At 48.4% G+C, this 20,550-nt stretch overlaps 1 protein-coding gene across 1 annotated transcript in view; it reads left to right on the forward strand.

The window, feature by feature from the left end:
• The window catches only part of FRMD4A (FERM domain containing 4A), a 273,747-nt gene that overhangs the window by 206,452 nt on the left and 46,745 nt on the right, over positions 1-20,550 (forward strand). The window contains exons 12-13 of the mRNA XM_039519348.1: positions 14,497-14,573; positions 20,308-20,446. Coding sequence (XP_039375282.1) covers positions 14,497-14,573; positions 20,308-20,446 — 216 coding nt within the window. The remainder of the gene's footprint in view (positions 1-14,496; positions 14,574-20,307; positions 20,447-20,550) is intronic.

Below are 20,550 nucleotides of genomic sequence, written 5' to 3' on the forward strand. Positions count from 1 at the left end.
TACCGCCTGACTTAGAAACACGAGGGGGAAGTTCTGTGGCTTAGTGGGAGTGATCACAAATCTTGGGGTCTGGAATGGGCAGCCTAGATGATTCTTCAGTGGAGTCTGTCAGACGTAACCCAGAGTTAGGGTGACCAGAGAGCAAGTGTGAAAAATCGGGGGGTAATAGGCACCTATATAAGACAAAGACCCAAATACTGAGACAGTCCCTATAAAGTCGGGACATCTGGTCACCCTACCCAGAGTGTAACCCAGCGTAAAGCCTGTCTGAACCAGTGCTGCTGAGTTGCAACGTGCTTGCAAACCCCATCCACTGGGGGGAATGCAAACAGCTATTGTTGCCCCTAATATGAGCAGCGTGGCAGAAGGAAGGCATGGTTAGGTGGGCCGAGGATGCATTGTGGATCCCCAAATGCTATTTAAAGCTCTCTTTCCCTGGCACAGTAAAAAGCCCAAGCCAGAAAACTTCTCTGGTTAGAGCAACTCCTGTTGATTCAATGTGGCACAATTTTTGTTCTGCCTAGTTAGGTTTTTACATTGCACCCATCACCATGGCATCTGGGAGTCTCTTGTGGTATCTCATTCACCTCTCCATGCCAGCAGAAGTTGACTCAAGCTTTCCAAGTGAAGGAGGAGTGGGGGAAACACTCTGTAGAACTTTTTGCAGAGAAGCTGTAAATGTTAAGCAGAGTATGTAGGAAGGGAAGGCTGCATCTTATGGCTTTTTTGATCTTTTTTATTCAGTTTCTCTGTGATGCCAAGACCAAGAACAAATTGAAAAATTACAATGGACAAAAAAAATCTCTCTGGAGAATGCACAGGCAGAAAATTGTGGCGAGGAACCAGCTGAAACCAAGAAATGTCTATTAAATGCATATAAAAACCTCGCTTGTCTTATAAGAGAGATTGTAATGTTTTCCTATTATGTCATCTGAGATAGTTTCCCATGCTTATTGTGTGCGCAAGTAGAACTGTAATCCACACTGGCTAGCTGAACCTATCTCACGAGAGTCCATTAGCATTCAGTCAAAACCAACTTTTTAGTGAATGGCCGGAGTAAGTCGGCGATATGTCCATGGAATCCTAACTAGGTTTGTCAGCAGGTCTGTTGAGGTCAGAGAGGCGAAGTCATGCAGAGGATGATCTCATTTGCACCAGTTTAAATCTGGAGTGACTCCATTGACAGCACTGGGGTTGCAATGGAGCTCAGTCTCTGGCCCAGAGTATCAGATGGATTGTGGGAGTGCGGGGATATTAAATAGGAACGCAGCTCTTAGTGCACTGTGGAGCTGTATACGACTGTATGGCTTATGCTTTGAATCACTGGAAATGCCAACGTGCAGTTAAACTAGCATTCACTCTGAATCTTCTTCCTCCCACCCCGCTCTGTTTTTCTGACTTACATTTGGAGTAAGTAGTTGGCCTGGAGGGCTGGCAATGGGCTGTGCTTCATTTGTAATGAAAAGTGCTGCGGCTCAAGCCATGTTTTTACTTTCATAACTGACGTGGCAAGCCCAGAGGTGCCGGGGCTATGAGCTGCCAAGCCCAGAGGTGTCGGGGCTCAGCCCTGGCAATCCCTGGCACAAATTAAGCATTGGCGGTGCCCAGGAGCTCCAGAACAAGTATGGGTGAGTGATGGGGGGAGGGGACCGAGAGGAGCGAGCTGGGGTGGGCCTCAGGGGCAGGGTCTTTGGAGAAGGGGCGGTGCGAGGGAGGAGCCTTGGGGAGAAGGGGCAGTGCGAGGGCGGGGCTTCGGGGGGAATGTGCAGCATAAGGGTGAGGGTTCAGAGAGAAGGGGTGGGGCGGGGACTTGAGGGTGCCTGGCATGGGGGCGGGGCCACAATTCGGGTGCCTGTGGTCCCCCCACTTTTAGGGCACTTCCACCACTCCCGGCAATGCCCCAATGACATGCTCAAATGCAGATCTGGTCTGCAAGGACTGAAAATCCTTACCAGCTGACTGTTGAGTGAGCTGCATGAAATGAATGTGGTGATCTCAGACGGTTCCTGATTGACTCGCGTTTACATCACAACCGCCCTCACTGCTGTTACCCCGAATTGGTACCCTTGTCGGCACTTCCAGCAGAGAGGGCAAGGGCACAACAGACATGGAAAGTTCACACCCTTGTCACACCTCAAGGCTGTTCTTTCAGCTCTGGGCTAAGGCAGAGTGCCCTGGGGAAGCTTGCGCTTCCAAAACCAATGCTGGACCTGTTCTGTGTGTAAACAGAAGACGTCAGTCTCCAGCGTTGCACCTCTGTCCCTGCTGGTTCATTTCTTGTCACCCATTTTAGGTCCTTTGGCCCCACCCTCTTCTGAGGGGGCGGGTCTTTCATTGCTTTGATGGGCCCCGCCCAGCATCCCAGGATTTAAATAGGCTGGCACTTTTCCCTGGCATTGAATTTCTGGTAAAACTAGCAAAATATTTTGAGCCAGTTCTTCAGCTGGTATAAATTAGCCTAGCTGTGTTGGAGTCCGTGGTGCTACGGTGACATATACCAGTTATTAGGAAGGGGTTCTTCGTTTTGTGCATTTTTCTGAAGTTGAATAGCAGTTGGAATATGAAGAGCATGGTAACCGCAGCGCCACTTGGAAACTGTCCTGTCGGTGAGTGGCATTTGTTCAGTTTAGTCAGCTGTATCTCCAGTGTGTTCTAAGAGCTCCCAACAGCATTTGATCAAGCAGAAGTGGTGTAGCCTGTGGCTGTATGATAATGAATAGTGCGTGCTTGAGTGACTGTAGTAACAAGAGGCATGTCTCTGTTGTTCTGGTGAGATGCTCCCACTGTTTTAAGAGTCCAAAGGCGTCCTTCAATACATACATTTTAATAGTTTTAGCAAACAATTAACTCAAAAAAGGCTGGAGAGTGAATGATTAACAAAGTCAGCAAAGTGTTTCCATATGGCCCAATAACAGACACTGCTAGCTGGAAACAGAATGGCCTTGAAGGAATGACATGTACTTTGTATAGCTTTGCTCCAGCCAAACAGGAGACAGCGCTATTCTGGATTAGCTCGATAGTCTACTGGCAACAAAACACTGGATGTGTCCACTTCTCCTTGCTCCAAAACCTTTCTTCGACCAGAGGGAGTGTAGTTGCGATACAGGCTTTGAAAGATGTTGAGGACAGAATAAAAGGTAGAGATGTGGAATATCGCAAAGAAAACTCCCCAAGCCCCAGCTGAGTTTGTAGTGGTACAAAGATTCTCCTTGTGACAGCCAGAAAAGCGTTTCCAGTTGTGTCTGTTCTCTGAAGTTGAGCAATAAGACATTTTGCTAAAATATTGCCATTTCCTGTCATATGGTATCCACAAAGCTCTATGTATTTTACTGGATCTTCCCCACTGAGGGTCAAATTCTGAGAGTAGTACCAGTGCAAATCCAAAGTAACTGCAACAGACTTATTCTACATTTACACGAGTGTAACTGAGAACAGAATTTGGTCCCTAATGCATATAGCAAATGTGAAATCAGTAGTACGGCGTGTCACAAAATAGTCAAGTCTGGCCAGTGTCCTAAGAGAGAACTAGCCTGTGTACTGAGAGTATGATCCTAGTAATCAATAAATAGACTTTGTTTAGAAGGAGCAACCTTGCTGTTGATCTCACTTGGCCTTATCTGAACAGCAAGGAGCAGAGTGAACTTTCCTAGATTCAGAGGGAAAATGGGGTATTAACAGGCGTGGAACAACAGTCTAATTAAGAGCTCTTTTACTGCAGAACAAATAAAGATCCTCTTTGCTTTAGGGCATAAAGAAGCATTGTCAAGTTGGTAGGTTCACTGACTAAGTGGTAAAGCTTGAGTTTCCTGTGGTGAAGGAATGACAGACCCTCAAAATAAACAAACACGAAGTGTAAAATACTGCTAAAAGTATACAAAATACTGAATGGTAAGCGGAAGGCAGATCGGGAGCTTCTGTTCACCCTGTGTCAAAATACAAGAACTAGGGGACACTCAATGGAACCTAAAGGTGGCAAATAGTAAATAGATACAATAAAACAGCGTTTCACTCAATGTCTGATTAGACTGTAAAACCAAAAACAACGAGGAGTACTAGTGGCATGCCCAAATAAATTGGTTAGTCTCTAGGGTGCCACTATTACTCCTTGTTGTTTTTGTTTTTACAGTCTAAAACAGTCTATTTAGTATTTGCCACCTTCAGTTCCATTGACTGTCCCCTAGTTCTTGTATTTTGACACAGGGTGAACAGAAGCTCCTGATCTGCCTTCCACATACCATTCAGTATTTTGTATACTTTTAGCAGTATTTTAGTATCTTTTAAGAAGATATAACAGTTGACTGTTATATCTCTTCCTCCTGTATTTTCCACTCCATGCATCTGATGAAGTGGGTTTTAGCCCACGCAAGCTTATGCCCAAATAAATTTGTTAGTCTCTAAGGTGCCACTAGTACTACTCATTGTTTTTGTTTTTGCTGATACAGACTAACATGGCTACCACTCTGAAACCTGATTAGACTGTGGAACTTATTGCCACATGATACAGAATCACAGAAATATAGGGCTGGAAGGGACCCGAAGAGGTCATCTCATCCATGTCACTGAGGCCAAGAACCAAGCAAGATTGAATAGAGAATTAGACATTTATATGGATTAAAGAACATCCATATTTACCATAATGAATATTGAAAGAATAAACAAGAGTTTGGGAAGGGATGTAAACTCTCATGCTTCAACCTCTAGCTCTTGAAGGTCGGGAGGAAATTTCTCTGGAGACAGGCTATCTTATATCTTCAGGGGTATGGGATACGCAAAATGCTCCACTCTGTATAGGGGCAGGTCTACACTATGGGGCTAAATCGACCTGTTACGCAACTCTCCCATCGACTTACCTTATACTTCTCATTTTGGTGGAGTACCAGCGTTGACAGGAAAGCGATTGGCAGTCGATTTAGCAGGTCTTCACTAGACCCTCTAAATCGACCCTGGTAGATCGATCAACGCGCGTCGATCCCCCGGTAAGTGGAGACAAGCCCTAATATTGCACAGTTAGGTACTTCTCCTCCAAAGCCTCCAACATGGGCTGCTTCTCAGAGAGACAGGATACTGGCCTCAGTGGGTAATTGGTCTGTTCTTGGAATAGCAGTGTTTTTTCTGATCATTGCAAAATCTTTGTATTACAAGAAGGAATTAAAATTTTCCAGTGTACTAGTGATGGAGGGGTGGGAGGGACATGTTCATTAAAAGGGCTTTGAAAGGCTAGCAAAGTCTCAGTGGCATTCCTCTAGTCAATTATTCATTGCGCTTAACACTCTATTAAGGGCTACCCGCTGACTTCTGGTGCTTAGATGTGCTTATTTCTTTTCCCATTGCTGAATCTTTATGCTTTTTGGTGATAGCATGGGCTGATTTTCAAGCTATGGCAGGTTTTGCCTAGTAAAATGCTGTTGCTTGTTTTAATTTTGAAAACATTCAGTCTTGGAAAGAGGAGACAGACCAGGTGTAAAGCCAGATTTTCCTGGCAATGTTGTTCTTTTTATCCTTTTGGCGTATCCCAGACCCACCCTCTTCAACACATTAAACCTCTCGCACACACCAAAATGTAGGTGGAAGATCCCTCTGGGTTAGTGTCATTTGAATGGCAGCCAGAGTGTCATTGGCTGCCCTTGTTTAGTTCAGTTATGAGCAGCCAGGTCAGAATAATTCCTGGCACGACCTCTTCAATTTAGGCTGGAAATCTCCTGAGGATGGGTTTTTGTCTGGAGAGACCCAGGACTTTCTTCTTCTGGTCTGGCCAGAAATTCCATGAGAACAGCTGTTCAGAAAGCAAAGCCAACCTTTCAGCCCCGTGACAAGGTGCCGCTCACGTTTAGTTTGAGTGGTAGGTAGAGCCTGGCCCCTCTTTTAGGGTTTGTCTGGATTAGGAAAAGAAGTTGAGAATAGGTCAGGATTAGTTAATGTGTTAATGGATTGGTCACTGAGTCTTTCACCTTGATTAGCTACAAAAATTAACCCTAGGCTCCTCCCACCAGCTAAATCAAGGGTAAGTGTGTTAGTTTGTGTCTAGCCTAGGGAAAAGGTCTCTAAAATGTGTTGCAAACCCCAACCTAACCAGAGCCCCTTGACCTAACCTAGACAAATGCACAGCCAGATCACCCAGAACATGAATAGATCCTAAAGCTGCTCAGAGTCTGAGGCGTATTGCTAGAGCCCTGGGGAAGCTGGCGTTGCCAGCTGTATTGTGCCCCTGATCTGTGCATAAATGGTCTCCAAGGATTCAGTCTCCGGAGCTGTTGTTATAACATCCTCCAGGAGTTCAGCATTCACACAGAGCAGAGCATTGAACCAGTGAAGCACTTAACTACATGGTTAACTTTAAGCACATGCGCAATCCCGTTGAAGTAAACGGGAATACTCACATGCTTACGTGCTTTGCTGGATCCAGGTCTTAAAGGGTAGCCATATATACAAATGCAGTAGCCACGTCATAAAGGATTCTGTGGTGCATAGTATCAACCTCGGTAAGATACAGATGAGAAGCACTTTGCCAACACATTGGGCATCAGAGCCTTGGTGTTAAGAGTGGAGACCTGCGGTGGGATTTCCTCCCCAGGCATTCGTGGTTTGGCACTAAAGCCGAGTGGATTCCCTGTGAGCCCCTCCTCTCCCTGAAACACAGGCCTACAAGTCCTTGTGGCCTGATTTCCAGAGCTATAGTCTCTAGTATTCCCAAGAGAGGTCTTCCCGCCAACGATTCACCATCACCAGGCCTGACCCTACTAACCAGGCCTGATCCTGCTTAGCCTTTGAAATCAGAGGTGATCAAGCGTGTTCAGGGTGGGATGGCCATAGAGCAGGGGTGGGCAAACTACGGCCCGCAGGCTAGTCTTGCTGGTCCCCAAGCTCCTGGGCTGGGAGGCTTAGTCCCCAGCCCCTCCCCTGCTGTCCCCCCTTCCCCGCAGCCTCAGCTCACTCGCTCCGCTGCCGGCACAATGCTCTGGGCAGCGGGGCTGTCAGCTTCTGGGGCAGCGCAGCTGCAGAGCCCAGCCTAGCCTGGTGCTCTGTGCTGTGTGGTGGTGGTGGCAGCATGGCCCAGCTCCAGACGAGCAGCGCGCCTGTAGCTCCGCCAGCCACCGGTGCTCCAGGCAGCACGGTAACGGGCAGGGAGCGGGGGAGTTGGATAGAGGGCTGGGGAGTTCGGGGTGGTGGTCAGGGGACAGGAGTGTGGATGGTGGTGGTGAGGGGACGGGGGGAAAACAGGGTTGAATCCGGGCAGGGGTCCCGGTGGGTATTCAGGAAGGAGTGGGGGGTTGAATGGGGCAGGCAGGGGTTCTGGGGGCAGGCAAGGGACAGGGAAAAGGGGTGGTTGGATGGGGCAGGAGTCCCAGGGGGGCCGTCAGGAATGAGAGGAGGGGCTGGATGGGGCGGCGGTCCAGGGGCAGTCAAGGGACAGGGAGCAGGGGTATGTGGATGGGGCAGGGGTCCCAGAAGGGCCATCAGGGAAAAGGGGGGCTTGGATGGAGCAGGAGGCCCGCGGGGGCGGGGGGGCATAGAGGAGGTGGAGGCTGGGCCACAACCCCCTTCCCTAACCAGCCCTCCATACAATTTACAAAACCTGATGGGACCCTCAGGCCAAAAAGTTTGCCCGCCCCTGCCATAGAGCATGCTCTGAAGCCAGTGGGAGTTGTGGGTGCTTAGCAGCTCTGAAAAGGAGACCCCTAATGGGGAGGGGAGTTCAAGGAGAGAGTTTCAGTGCAGGAATAAGCTGTTTTTTTGGTTTAAGAAGTTTAAAAGAAGAGGAGAAATACAGATAAAAGGCTCAGGGAAAAGAGTGATCTCTCTAATCATTCCTGTCTAACCAGGACCATCACTGTCACATCAAGAGACTTATTATTTATTGGTGTCTTGGTAGCACGTAGAGCCTTCACTGGGGAGCAGAGCCCCATTGTGCTAGACACTGTGGCCCAGATCCTCACAAGTATTTAGGTGCCAAACTCTCATTGACTTCACTGGAGCCAGGATTTCACCCATTAATTTTTAAGGCCAGAAGTGACTCTATTGATAACCTCTGCTCTGACCTCCTGCACAAGATAGGCCATAAAAATTCACCCCGGGCTTCCTGCAGTGGGAGGAATTACACTTCTGCATCACGGTTTTTAAAAGCTCTTCAGAAGACATTGACGCTTTCAGCTAGACTCCAGTGAGTGGTGCAGAAGTAGTTGGAGTGGATCCCTGGCATTAGGCAGTCGGTTATGGCAGTCAGCGTATTTGGGGGCATTATCGCTCCCCGCAAGTGCTGTGATTTCAGACAGAGACTCTAACTGCCTGAGAGTGAAGTGAAGTTTCCCAGCCGGTGGGAAGTTCTATCCATGTGTTTACTGGGTATGCCAGCATTGCCATCCACACTCCACTGAGTCTCGATACCACAGTTAATAGACGCTACAGCAAAATAGCAACAAAGAATCCTGTGGCACCTTATAGACTAACAGACGTTCTGCAGCATGCCCTCTGATACTTTACAGCAAAATAATTAATACTGTGAGAGCACAGTGTCTTGCATCAAAGAATCACAACGCACTTTACAAATGTGAAGTGCAGATTCTCTGCTGTGCTCAGGGTTAAGGGGCTGTCAGGGTACTCCTGATTCACTGTCTAGTCTTGGGCTCAAGGGGAAGCAACCGGGGGACTGCGCTAAACTGCATCCGCTGACTGTTTCCCTCGGGACCATAATCCGGCTGGAGATTGCCAGAGTCCATGGGGCTCCACATACTAGGTCTGCCACCGCCTCTACTGGGGTCTGCAGGGAGGGAGGCATAGGCGCCAGATGATGTCTCTACACCTGCTGGGGACTGGCAGGAGGTTTCCTCTCCCATTCTGAGTGGCACAAAGGAAACCGAGCAGAGCAAGCATTGAGCCCTAACTAATTCAGCCTCATGGCAGTCCTGGGAAGGAGGCATTCTCCCCACTATGTAGATGCGGAATCAGAAGCACAGAGGGCCGGATTTTCAGAACACCGGATGCACAACTGCATGCACAGCAACTATAACTCTGTGTGTGTGCGCGTGCGCGCAATTATGCTGCATGCACCGTCATGATGAATTGTGCGGACGTGTTCAGCAGACTCACGTGCTGTCTGTCAGACCATGTGGGCCCAAACTCCTGAAAGCTTGGCTCTTAGTGTTTCGCTCAAGACCACACAGGAAGTGTGTGGAAGAGCCAGGAATTGACCCCGTTTTTTCACCCCGTCCTGTGCTTTAGCCACAAAAACCATCCTTCCTTCCGTATCGTGAGCATCCAGCATTCTCTTCATGCGGTAACGCCAGCCTGCCGCTCCTGAGTCATTCAAAACGCCCTTGGATTCGCCCAGGATCGGGCCCATAGTCAAGTGATTTGCTCAGACAAGTGCTGAAATGGATGCAGATCGCCGGGCCTCTTCTCCACCAGGCTCAACTTAATTAGGGAGTAGCCCAAGCCACAAATGTTCTCACAAAAGGGGCTGGAGACTGAAAGGCTCTGACTGCAGCTCTTTGTTACGAGTCACAAACATCTGGTGCCTGGCCAGTTAGACGGCTCCTTGGAACAATTTCCGATGAGAAAAATCTCCTAGTTTGCACCTGAACGCTCCATGGCGTGCTGTGCAACATTGAAATCCCTCTCCCGGCTCCTTGTCCAAGCTGCCAACTTTTGCAGAAAAGCATCCTACTGTTTCCGACACCAGCTTCTTACCAGAACCAACCCCCCCCACCCCCGAGCGTGGACCGGTTAATAAGGCACTAGCCAGTTTCAAACTGCACATGCTGCCTGATGTGAATTTATTATTGCCATGCAAATACTTCGTCTTAAAGATTAACATCATTTACACGCAATCTTGCAAATTGGGGCTGATTGCTTTGTTTCAGCTTGTCTTGGAGCAGTGGGCCAGAGGTCACAATGTGTGTGGGAGGTTACTAGGATAAATACTTGGTGGGGGGAGGGTTGTTTTGGTTTGGATTTTTGGGGGGAGGTTATTGTTTTCTTTTGTTTTCAGGGGGTGTTTTTTAGTAGCCACTTTTCTTTCTCTCTCTTTTAACCACGTAATTGCAGCTGTGCTGAAAAGCCAGACTTGGTGAGCCTCCTTCAGTATCCATTGGAAGACTAGATGATCTCATTACATTCAGTGCTCACCAAAAATTGTTCCCATCTGAAAGCAGCTGAGTGCTGTGCTAGGAGGGACAGGCTGGTGACCTCAGCATAGTTCCCAGTGGACATGTGTCCATATCAGAGAAACCACTGCCACAATTACCACTGCTGTAATTGGCACCCTTGCAGGCAGTCTCAAGAGTGATGCCTGTGGTTAAATGGGCATTGAAATTGATCTATCCTCTCACATTTCAGAACGACCCTCTTCCTGAGCTATATTGGTGGGGTGTCACTGCCTCAATCTCAGCAGTACCTAGTTTATGGATAGATGCAGGTTTTCAGTCTCCGGGGCTGTCAGTTTCACAAGCCTGCTAAATATACTATGGGCCCAATCCAACTTCCACAGATGTCCATGGGAGTCTTTTCATTGACTTCAATGAATATTGGATCCGAGCCTATAAATAACTGAGTTAAAGGCTGAACCAAATTCTGTCATAGTGTAAAACCAGGCAAACACATAACTGAAATCTGTGCACCCACTTATGCCTGGTCCAAAAATCATATTGAGAAAAAGAAATAGTCCTGCCTGTTATGACTGGATTTCTGCATGATTATGTTAAGCACATGGTCAGTTTCTTACTGTGTCTCCTTCCCCTGTGAAGATTTAAACAGCAGCATGATAAATGGCTCTTGACGGGTTAAAGCTATGCTCTCCATTAAAAGGTCAGGCTAATGACACCCTGTGTATATGTCACTGAATAAGCAATATTGATTTGAAACAATAATAAACTGGGGAACAAGTGAAGGAAACATCTTGGTTACATTACATTGGGGGGGAGGAATAGCTCAGTGGTTTGAGCATTGGCCTGCTAAACCCAGGGTTGTGAGTTCAATCCTTGGGGGGGCCACTTAGGGATCTAGGGCAAAAATTGGTCTTGCTAGTAAAGGCAGGGGGCTGGACTTGATGACCTTTCAAGGTCCCTTCCAGTTCTAGGAGATTGGTATATCTCCAATTATTACCAGTTGAAGAAAGAAATTAGACATAGTTTCTCCTGCTGGGTATGTGATCAGCCAACAGGAAAGTTCTGAGGATTAAGATTTTTGTATATTGCATTCCCTATTGGAAGGGTGAAACCTCTCAGATCAACACTGAGCACTAAGTGGGAGGTGGCTGAATAGCATCTAGGAATTTAAAGGAGAGCAGCATCATAGCAATGGAAAAATATGTACAAGTTCAGGAAATGAGCATCTTACACAAAGAAAAAGGCCCTAAAAATCAGATTTGTAGCATCACTTTCATCCTCTTCCTCCTAAGAACCTGGCCTTGTCTCTTTCTGTGCACAGCCAAAAGGAAGTAAAGAAAATAGAAACACAGTGCAATGATTCAGTGTGGTACAGGTTAGACTTAATCTTAAGTTAGACTTAATCACAGGAGAGGTATAGTGCAATCTAGCTGTAGCAAATGGACATTGCTTGAGCTGTTCAATAATGGACTGGAGAAAGCATCAAGGGAATAGGTGGTAGGGAACAGTTCTGCACTGGTCAAGGGGGATGGACTGGATGATTTAATCGGATGCACATTTCTATCTCTAGCCAGGTTGGCTCTGTGACTGCATATGAACAGACTTAGAGAGCAGTTGCTGACAGACACTCATCAGGCTTTAAAGTCCCATTTGCACTGAGGGAAGGATCTGTTGTTAATCCACATAAGTCAACAGTGGGAGAAACACTGGAAAGCTGTGAGCTTCTGCTTATCCAGGTATTGATGTGTCCCTCTGTGAATGCCTCCCAAACATTTACTAATATATCCTCTCCCTTGCCCTGTGAGAATGGGCACTTGGGTAGGGTTGCTATATCCCCATTTTACAGATAGACAACTGGAAGCACAGAGAGACTGAGAGAAATATTCCAAGGCACAAATGGCTACCTACCATTGGTGAGTTTGGAAATCTGCCTCTTACGTGACTTGACTGAGGTCACATAAGAAGCCCTTGGCAGAGCAGGGAACTGAACTCGGATCACCTGACTCCCAGTGCTTTCACCATAAGGCCGTCTTTCCCCTCTGCGTAAGGTCATGGATGCTTCCATGCACCCATGTTATTTCTGGGTTATTTTAATGAGAGGAAAATGTCTCAGAAGCGGCAAGTTCATTTCTGTGTAGAGATTAATTTTTCCACCTGGAAAGCAAATTAGTTCCATAATGATAATGTTGCACTGCTGGGTTTTGCTTTTGGGGTTGTTTTATTATTATTATTTTGCCAGCCTCAGCTGGATCACGGGGACAACTGCAGAGTGCAATATAACTGAGCAGCTTTTGCTGCTCTGAAAGTGAGACAAGTCCCCAGCAGCTATTCCAGGCATCTGGAGTTTTATCTGGAGAGGGTGATTGTCTGCCAAGGGGTCAGGAGGTGCTGGCGTGTGATCTCCACCCTCCACCTCCTCCTCTACACCCACCGCATTAAAAAAAAATCTCTTGGTTGGAAACTTTCACAACACAAACATCTGGCGGGTTTTGAATTCCAGCGCCACTGCAGTAGCGAGAGGGGAGAATACTTGTATCTATGCTGTAGATAGCTTTAGTTTTTAGATCTCCACTCTCCTCCTCCTCCTCCATGGCTGATCAGTCAATGAAGATGAAAGCACATTTTCTGTTTAACTGAAACCTGAGTTATCTTTGTAACTTGGATATTGAGGGGTGGGTGGTTTTGCTTTATCTCAAAGTAACAAGCTACTGCTTCTTCCTTAAGATAGGAATTCAGCTGAAGCTGCTTTTATTATGAGCGTTTGCTTAGACAGGGTGGGATCTGGTGCTTCTGTTCAGCTGCAGATACGTAACCATTGCAGGGCTTGCAGCCTTGCAATTTGTCCATGATAAATTGGCGACAGAGATGAAGGAATCCAAGATACCCATTCATGTTGTGGGTGACTGCTGCCTTTTCTCAATCAAATGGGAGAAAGAGTGTTGTTTAGTGGCTGGAAAAAGTAGCCTGAGTGTCCGGAACTTGGTTTTATTCTTGGTGCTGTCACTGGCTCAGAATGTTGACCTCAGGCAAGTCAATGAACCTCTCTGTAAGATGTTGTAATAATCATGGTCAGAGGATGCCTTGGAAACATCATGACATTTGCAGCCATTGTATTGTTCTTTCTGCTGTATGTTCTGTCCTTCTCTTCTGTCTTGTCTATGTAGATTGTAACTCTTTAGGGGTAGGGTCTGTGTCATTCTGTATTTGTACAGTGCCTAGCACAATGGGGACTACCATATAGGGTGACCAGCTGTCTTGATTTTATAGGGACAGCCCTGATATTTGGGGCTCTGTCTTATATAGGCATCAATTATCCCCCACCCCCCGTCCTGATTTTTCACACATGCTATCCGGTCACCCTACTACCATAATACATATAGACAATAAATTGTGAGGCTTAGTTCATGTTTGTAAAAGCTGGGAGTTAATCACAGATGAAAGCTCGTCTATCAATACAAGCTCATCTCTAAATCCTCAGCTGGTGACTTCAGTCGAGGCAATTTACATTCGCTGGGGATCTGGCCCACAAAATATCACCTGGGCGCCTTTAAACCTCTTCCCTGTGAACGCATGTCAAGCCGTGGTGCTGCATGCGATGCTGCAACGCATGCCAAATGCACCTCCTTTGCAGATGAAAGGAAAGGCCCCTGCTTTTCTTTTGGTGGCTTTGGTGGGTTTCTATCTTACTTGGCCGTGTTAAAAGGGGGCGAGCGAGCGAGGAATTCTGCAGAGCCCGTTGGGATGTCTTGATGCTGAAGGAATTTAGCTCCTCGACACAGATTCCTTCTTCGCTCTCCCTGTTGTGCTCCCCCCTTCAGGGCCGAAAGCCCCTCCCTGGCCCTGCCCAGGACTAGCATTGGAGCTGGGGGAGGGAGCCGTGGTGTGGTAGGAGCCATGCGGCTGCCCCGGCCTTTCCCTCCCGCCGAGCATGTGGCTCTAACTTTGCTGGCACGGAGCCGCCCCGAGAGCGAGGGCCCTTGGCGGCTTTGTCTGCAGCCAGCCCGGCCTGCGCTGCCTTAGGGTCACCGCAGCCGCCCCCGCCCCGTGCAGAGAGGCGGCGTGGCCGGCTCCGAGCCCTGAGCCGGGGGCAGCGCGCACCGGCGGGCAGGAAGCGCCGGCCCGTTCCAGCCCCGGGAGCGGGAGGACGCGCAGTTCAGCACGACTCGCCGCTGGCTGCGCGGGTGGGGGTTGCGCAAAGCGAACAAAGGGGGGGGGGTGTTTCTTGGAGGGGGGGCAGGGAAACCCGCACCACGCAGCGCCCTGCCTGGCTCCAGATCGCAGCTCTGCGCCTCTCGGAGCGAGCCGAGGAAGCAGCGCAGCGGCTGCCGGCTGGCTAAGGGAGTTGCCGCGGCGCCGCAATGAGCTCTGCGTTTCACCCGAGTCCTTTTCCCGGCAGATCTTCCAATGGAGGCAGCTAGAGAACCTGTACTTCCGAGAGAAGAAGTTTTCCGTGGAAGTTCACGACCCACGCAGGTAAGCCGGCCAGCGACATCCAGCCTTCCTGAGGCGGGTTTCCACGCGCGCTGGGTGTAATCCGGAGTCGTGCCCGTTCGCACGGGACGGGAGGGAGGGGAGCGGCTCGTTCTAGCTGTGGAATGGCCAGCAACGGTTCTAGGGGGAATGGAATGAAATCCGAGTCCGGGCCGCTGAGCTCTGTGCGGGGTCGGTTGTGGCGGTGAATGTCAATGGATGCGATTTTTATGGCTGGCGATTGCTGTCAGTTTCCAGCATGTGCTTTGCATGTAGGGCGATAGACTATCCCATAGTTTACCGTACGGTCTGTTTTTTTCTTTTCTTCCAACCTGCTGCTGAGCTAACGCCCTCTTGCAAATTGCTAGCAAAAGTTAGTTATCTGCAGATCTCAGTTATGCCTTTGAGAATCTTCCTGGCAGTACAATGTGCTAATGTGAGGATCTCGGTGGACTTACACTTCAGAGACTGAGGGGCATATTGAGGACGGGAGTACCCCCGTGTGACTCCGGAGTAATTCACTGAAGGGAATGCAGGTAGAAGTGAGAGCTGGATCTAAGCCTGGTTTCCTTAATGAGACACGTTTCTTCTTCGTTGTTTACTCTAATTTGGGAGATGGCTTGCGAATTAAGATGACCGTAACACTGTTAATCACTCTGGGTCAGAGTCTGCCCCACATTATGCCTGATCCAAAGCCCGTTGAAATGAGCGGAAAGGTTCCCATTGTGTGTAGCACATGACTCCACAAGTAGCCCGTGTTCAAATCAACTTGCAAAGCAAGGTATTACTCAGCAAGAGCCAGGGTAGAAGAATCGGGTCCTGTCTTTCCAGCTCAGATTTATTTTAGGTGCTGCCCTGTAACATGTTTTGCAACTGGTTAGCCTGCAATCCTAGTTCATGTTACAACAAAGATCACTGTCTGTTGTGCCACCTATGTGGTTTGGGGGGGCTACAGTTAAGGGCAACTGCATCTGTAGTCCACATCTGTGGTCCACCAAGGGCACCCACTTTCAGGCTCCCAGCCATTAACTCTCTTGGGCAGAGACCCATGTCTCTCCCTCCTGACCAGGGGTTTTTCCAGGCTGCACAGTTCCTACACGGTGGTATTCCCAGCAAGCCAGACTGCCTAAGCAGGCCAGTGTCTGTGCTTCACTTTCTCTTTGAATGCTGTGAACAGCATGATTGTTACCACTCAGCCCTTCCTAAGCAAACACATTGATTCTTAAGATGAAAGTATTACAGAGAAAACATAAAAACCAAGAGAAGTTCCTGTATGCACGCCTGCTAAACGCTGACCAGAGGTCACCCGGCAGTCTTATGGGGACTCAGTAGTCCAAAGCCTTCCGACCCTTCCCAGGATTGGGGTTCCCCCCTTGGACAGAAGGTCTTGTCCATTTGCTGGATCACAACACAGGCCTTGAGTCAGTTTCAACTCAGGTTGTTGATCCAAAATTCCTTTCTTTGGCTGTTGTTCACAACCTCTGTGAAATTGCTTAATCACCCCCCCCAGACTGTTCTCAATTCCTGGAGGAGCTGTGGTCACCCTCCCCCATGGAGTGATGTACAATCCCTGGCTCACAATGCTACAACATAAGCCAGTGGTACCCAACGCGGTGCCTGCGGGCGCCATGGTGCCCGCCGGGGCATCTATGTGCACCCGCGTACTGGCCGGCGGACAAGCATCCACCGAAATGCCACCAAAAAGTGGCATCATCAAGAGGCGTCGCCGCCAAAATGCTGCCGAAAAGCAGCATCACCAAGAGGCGTCGCTGCCGAAATACTGCTGATGACGCCGCTTTTCGGCAGCATTTTGGCGGATGCTTGTCTGCTGGCCACGGTCCTCGGTGGCTCGTCGTCTGGCGCCCGCCACCCAGAAAAGGTTGGGGACCACTGACATAAGCAATACAGTGAGATCTCCCAAAGATTTTGCAGGAAAGTGCTGTATCTGTCACCTGGGGTAATAATGGTTCCAGATCAGAGGCAACCGGCTCTTAGCTAGAGGGGTGGGCAGCTCTGGTGTATTTCTCTTAGGGCTACTCTACATGCAGTTTTTGTGCCAAAGCGTATCTGTACAGCCACCCACCCTTATAAAGAGGCTTATAGCACTATGGCTTATTTCTGTACATTTGTTAAAGCAGTACAAAAACTGTGTGTAAACCAGACCGTCCTGTCCCGTTGGTCCTGTTCCTGGCCCCAGTTCAGCTAGGTACTTAAGCACATGCCTAACTTTAGGCGCATGGGTAGTCCCATTGAAGGCAACAGAACTATGAATGTGTTTAAAGTTAGGCACATGCTTAGGAGCCCTACATTCCCTTACCCGTCAGACCCTTGGTCAGCAGTGAGTCCTGCGGAAGCCCATACCACAAACAAATCAAAGACCCACAGACACTCTAGACCCTAAGGCAGAATGTGTCATTTAAGTTGGGACTAATCAGAGTTACTAAAAGAACAATCCAGAAAGGAAGGCAAGTAGTTATGAGACGTGAAGACAATATTAAATTTGCAACTCAACAGCATGCAGGAAAATATGGTCACCCATTATATCTGTGCACAGTTGAACGGCTCCTATCCCAAACTGCTTGCAATCTGAATTGAGGTGGTTTGGATCCGTGGCATGGAAAACCTCCCTATTCTTTTCCGTGTAACCTTTATTGAACTGCATAAATGGGTTTGGTCCTGCTTTGAGCAGGGGGTTGGACTAGATGACCTCCTGAGGTCCCTTCCAACCCTGAGATTCTATGATTCTATGAAATGCCATGTCCTGGATTCCGTGTGGACTAGGCACTATATTGTGCAAATGATTTTTACTCTGTTAATTTTTCACTGTGTAGAATAGAAACATGTTGAATATAAAAGACAGACTGTGCATGTTTCATTCTAATGCCTTGTATCAAACTGCCGCTTCTAGTGTAAAACAGTAGCCCACATTGCACTGTCCACTGGGAGTCCTGGATCCCGAAGGAACATATTTCAGATTCTAGTCTCCTGGTCGGGGGAGTGGGGTGAGGTGGACTTTTTCATGCTAAGTTGCGTAGCCTGTGGGGGTGGGGATATAGCCAGAACTGTGCACTCTCAGCATTCCTTTTGAGTCAATCCGAACCAGAGTCTGTCAGCTTACCCACGCTCACAAGCAGCACAGTGAGGAAGGAGGGGTGTGTGTGGGTGAGTGGCTAATGCACGAGGCTGGAAGTCAGAAGGCATAGAGTTCTAGTCCTTGCTCTGCAAATGACTTCCTCCTTTGGGCAAGTCATTTAACTGGGTCTCAGAGACTATGTCTACACTACCACAGTAAATCAACCTCAGTTACTCCACTCCAGCTATGTGAATAATGTAGCTGAAGTCAGTGTAGCTTAGGTCGATTTACTGCAGTGTCTACACTGCGCTGGGTCAATGGGAGACACTCTTTCATCAACTTACCTTATTCTTCTCATTCAGGGTGGAGAACCAGAGTCGACCAGAGAGCGATCTGTGGTCAACTTGGCATGTCTTCACCAGACTCGTTAAATCGACCCCGGTGCGAAGATCTGGCTGTAGTGTAGACATAGCCTCAGTTTCCTCATCTGTTGATTGGGGCTAATAATACTTATTGGGGAAGAAGAGAAGCATTGAAAGGATTAATTCATTCATAATTGTAGAGTGCTTGGAGATCCTTGGATGAAAGTCACTACAGAAATGTAAGCTGCTATTCTCTACAGTAAGAGGAGAAAGAGATTAGGGGAATCATCTGAGGAAGACATTTCCAAGAGGTCAGAGCAAATAATTAAATCTGACCTCAATAGAACTACTCGGTGCTTAGAGTTAGGCACATGCTTAAGTACCTTGCTGAACTGGGCCCTAGGCCCTGGATATATAAGGGGCTCAAGTCACAGTACTCTGTGGCTGCTTTGCATTACTAGACCAGCACAAAGCCCCCGGAGTGCGCCAGTGTGTCTGGGCCCAGGTGCTTAAATATAAAGCTACTAACAATAGAGGAGGGGCTCTCAACTCTGGACGTTTCAACTCCCAGGGAATCGTGAACTGGTGGGAGAAGTTGTGACCACACTGCTAAGTGGGAGGACATTTCCAGCTAGCTCCTGGCTCGGTGCAGGAGGGAGGGGGGAAGCGGGGGCAGTATGGAAAAGGCTGAGAACACTGGAATATAGGATAACACCGAAACATGATACCAAGAGTCACAGCCTTTCACCTGGTTCCTGGTTCATGCTGTTTCTCAGCACTCAGAGTCTTCCACCCCTCTCCCCCCCCATTACCTTTCACTGGGTTCTTAACAGCAACCATGTGCCTTTTCATCTGCACATTTAGTTGGAAAACTTTTAATCCCACGTTGTTTAATGCTTCTGATTTGGTTCTGTCATAAAAGCGTGCAGTTGAAATGGCCCCAGACACAACGGTTGCTGTGCTCTCCAAAGCCAAGCCTGGGCTGGCAGTTTCAGTTCTGGATCCGCAGGGTTTGGGATTTGGGGGTGGTGGTTTTTCTGTAATTGTTCTTAGCTTAGTTTCAATTTTCCTTTGCAATTTGACTTTTTTTTTTCTGTGCCAATTTCTCAAGCTCCCACTTACACAAAAAGAAATGAAATCGGGCGCACTCGAACACCGACAGATCTAGCATTTAATTGGAAGTGAAAGTTAGGCTGCTGAAGAGCCAGTTAAAGCTGTAGCTAAGAGATGATGGAAGAGTGGGGGTCAGAGTGTGTGTGGGGGACCCTGTGCTTCAGCAGGGAATCTTATCACCTCTGGGCATCAGAGAAAAATCCCCTTGCTCACCCTTGTCCATTGCACAGCTGCACACCTTCCCCATCCCTGCACACCACAGATGCACCCCCTCATCACCCCATGTGTAGCACGGGTATACCACCTCACCACCCCCTGCACTGTGCATTGACACCCCCCACTACTGCACCACCTCGCTACCACCCTGCATTGCCCGGCCGCACACCATAGGCAAAAGTCCATGACAATTAGTATCAGGTTTCTGTGTTATCCTAAAACAAGGAGGAGTCGTTGCAGCACCTTAGAAACTAACAAATTTATTTGGGCATAAGCTTTCGTGGGCTAGAACCCACTGCATCAGATGCATGAAGTGAAAAATACAGGAGCAGGTATAAATACATGAAAGGATGGGGGTTGCTTTACAAAGTGTGAGGTCAGTCTAATGAGATAAATCAATTAACAGCAGGATACCAAAGGAGGAAATACTGGCCTCCCCCACTACACCCGGCCAGTGTCAGGTAAAGGGACCCCTTTACCTGAACAAGTAGGGTGTTTTGTCAGGGAGGGTGCTGGACTTCATACACTAGTGACTTGATCCAAATCTTACGTCCAGGGAAGATGGAGATGCATACTTATAAAAGCTTTGGACTTAGTGACTTCCTAAGGATGTGCAGTGCATCAAAAGCAGAGCTTGGAAGAGAACCCAGGAGTCCTGACTCCAATCCAAACTCTGTCCACGAGACCATATTACCCCTGAGATATTGTTGTAATCACGATTAGTGCTTTTCAGCTTTTGCCGCTTGCAAGTCGATGTGTAACGTAAAATGAAGGCTCAATGACTGTAGGTGGCCATCATTTCCCTTCTGTGGTTTTCCCTTAGCCTAGAATAATAAGGGGAGCAGCTTTTTCGGCACGGTCCTTGGTTTTATTCTGCAGCCCCCAGCCTGCTGTTTGATCATTTTTCTCCTTCTCCGTTTAGAGTCAGAGGAGGCTCTGGCATAAACACAGCTCATTCTGTCCTCTTGTCTAGGGCGTCTGTGACCAGGAGAACGTTTGGGCACAGTGGCATTGCCGTGCATACATGGTACGCCTGTCCTGCGTTGATCAAGTCCATTTGGGCTATGGCCATTAGCCAGCACCAGTTCTACCTGGACAGAAAGCAGAGTAAGGTAAGATGCTCACTGGAAGGGGAGCGTGCCGTAGATGGCTCCCGCTCACTCACCACATTTCCGACCTGCGGGTTCCAGTCCAGAACGTGGCTCCTGGACTGCCT

This window comes from Mauremys reevesii, linkage group 1, assembly GCF_016161935.1.
Source record: "Mauremys reevesii isolate NIE-2019 linkage group 1, ASM1616193v1, whole genome shotgun sequence".
Taxonomy (NCBI): Eukaryota; Metazoa; Chordata; order Testudines; family Geoemydidae; genus Mauremys; species Mauremys reevesii.